At 34.9% G+C, this 717-nt stretch overlaps 1 protein-coding gene across 1 annotated transcript in view; it reads right to left on the bottom strand.

Moving 5' to 3' along the window:
* The window catches only part of LOC119590546 (zyxin-like), a gene marked incomplete in the record, with an annotated part of 87602 nt that overhangs the window by 10461 nt on the left and 76424 nt on the right, over positions 1 to 717 (bottom strand). Inside the window, 1 exon segment of the mRNA XM_037939203.1 lies at positions 488 to 618. Within this exon segment, the coding sequence (XP_037795131.1) occupies positions 488 to 618 (131 nt within the window).

The following is a 717-nucleotide window of genomic DNA, read 5'->3' as shown; positions in this document are numbered from 1 at the left end:
AAACCCCTGAGCACTCAACTTCGGTCATATACCTTGACCTAGTTTAGATTTTGTCCTCATTAAAAGGAATATAAAATTGAAATATAATTTTCAGACCTCTGGTACAGTTTAACATCAGTAATTATTATTAGACTGCACCAGTACAAGATTTCTATCAAAAAAGGAAAAGTTAATAGCCAAAGCATGGAGTATTTCTTATCTTAAAAAAGCCAATGAACAATTAGGAAATAATAACAAGTGTTATACAAAACAAGAGAAAAACTTTCACACGTCATCACGCAGGAGAATCTTTCCAACCACCCGAAAACATGACTAAATTTGTTAAAATGGCAGAGTGTGTCTTTGGTTAGGAAAGCCTATGATTCTACAACCCTCTTGGAACCTCAATTCCTACATTCACTCCATGTTCTGACAAAAATCAAAATGGAATTGGAAAAAAATACATACATGCAGAGAAAATTTCACACTGACAGTAACAAATACATACCTATGATAGTCATGTACACAATAGATCTTATTGTCAACATCGACTGTGAAGGGAACACCATCCAGACACTCGTTGCAGATGCAGCAACGGAAGCAACCCGGATGATAAGACTTGCCCATTGCCTGCAATATCTGGCAGAGGAAAACAGTTTTAATATGAATAACATCAATACATCCTGATGATGATCATGGTGTTCATAAGATAAATAATAACACTAATTACATTTCTCT

Source organism: Penaeus monodon, chromosome 27 (assembly GCF_015228065.2).
Source record: "Penaeus monodon isolate SGIC_2016 chromosome 27, NSTDA_Pmon_1, whole genome shotgun sequence".
Taxonomy (NCBI): Eukaryota; Metazoa; Arthropoda; class Malacostraca; order Decapoda; family Penaeidae; genus Penaeus; species Penaeus monodon.
The sequence above is the reverse complement of the archived record's forward strand: the minus strand, read 5'-3'. Positions and strand labels throughout refer to the sequence as shown.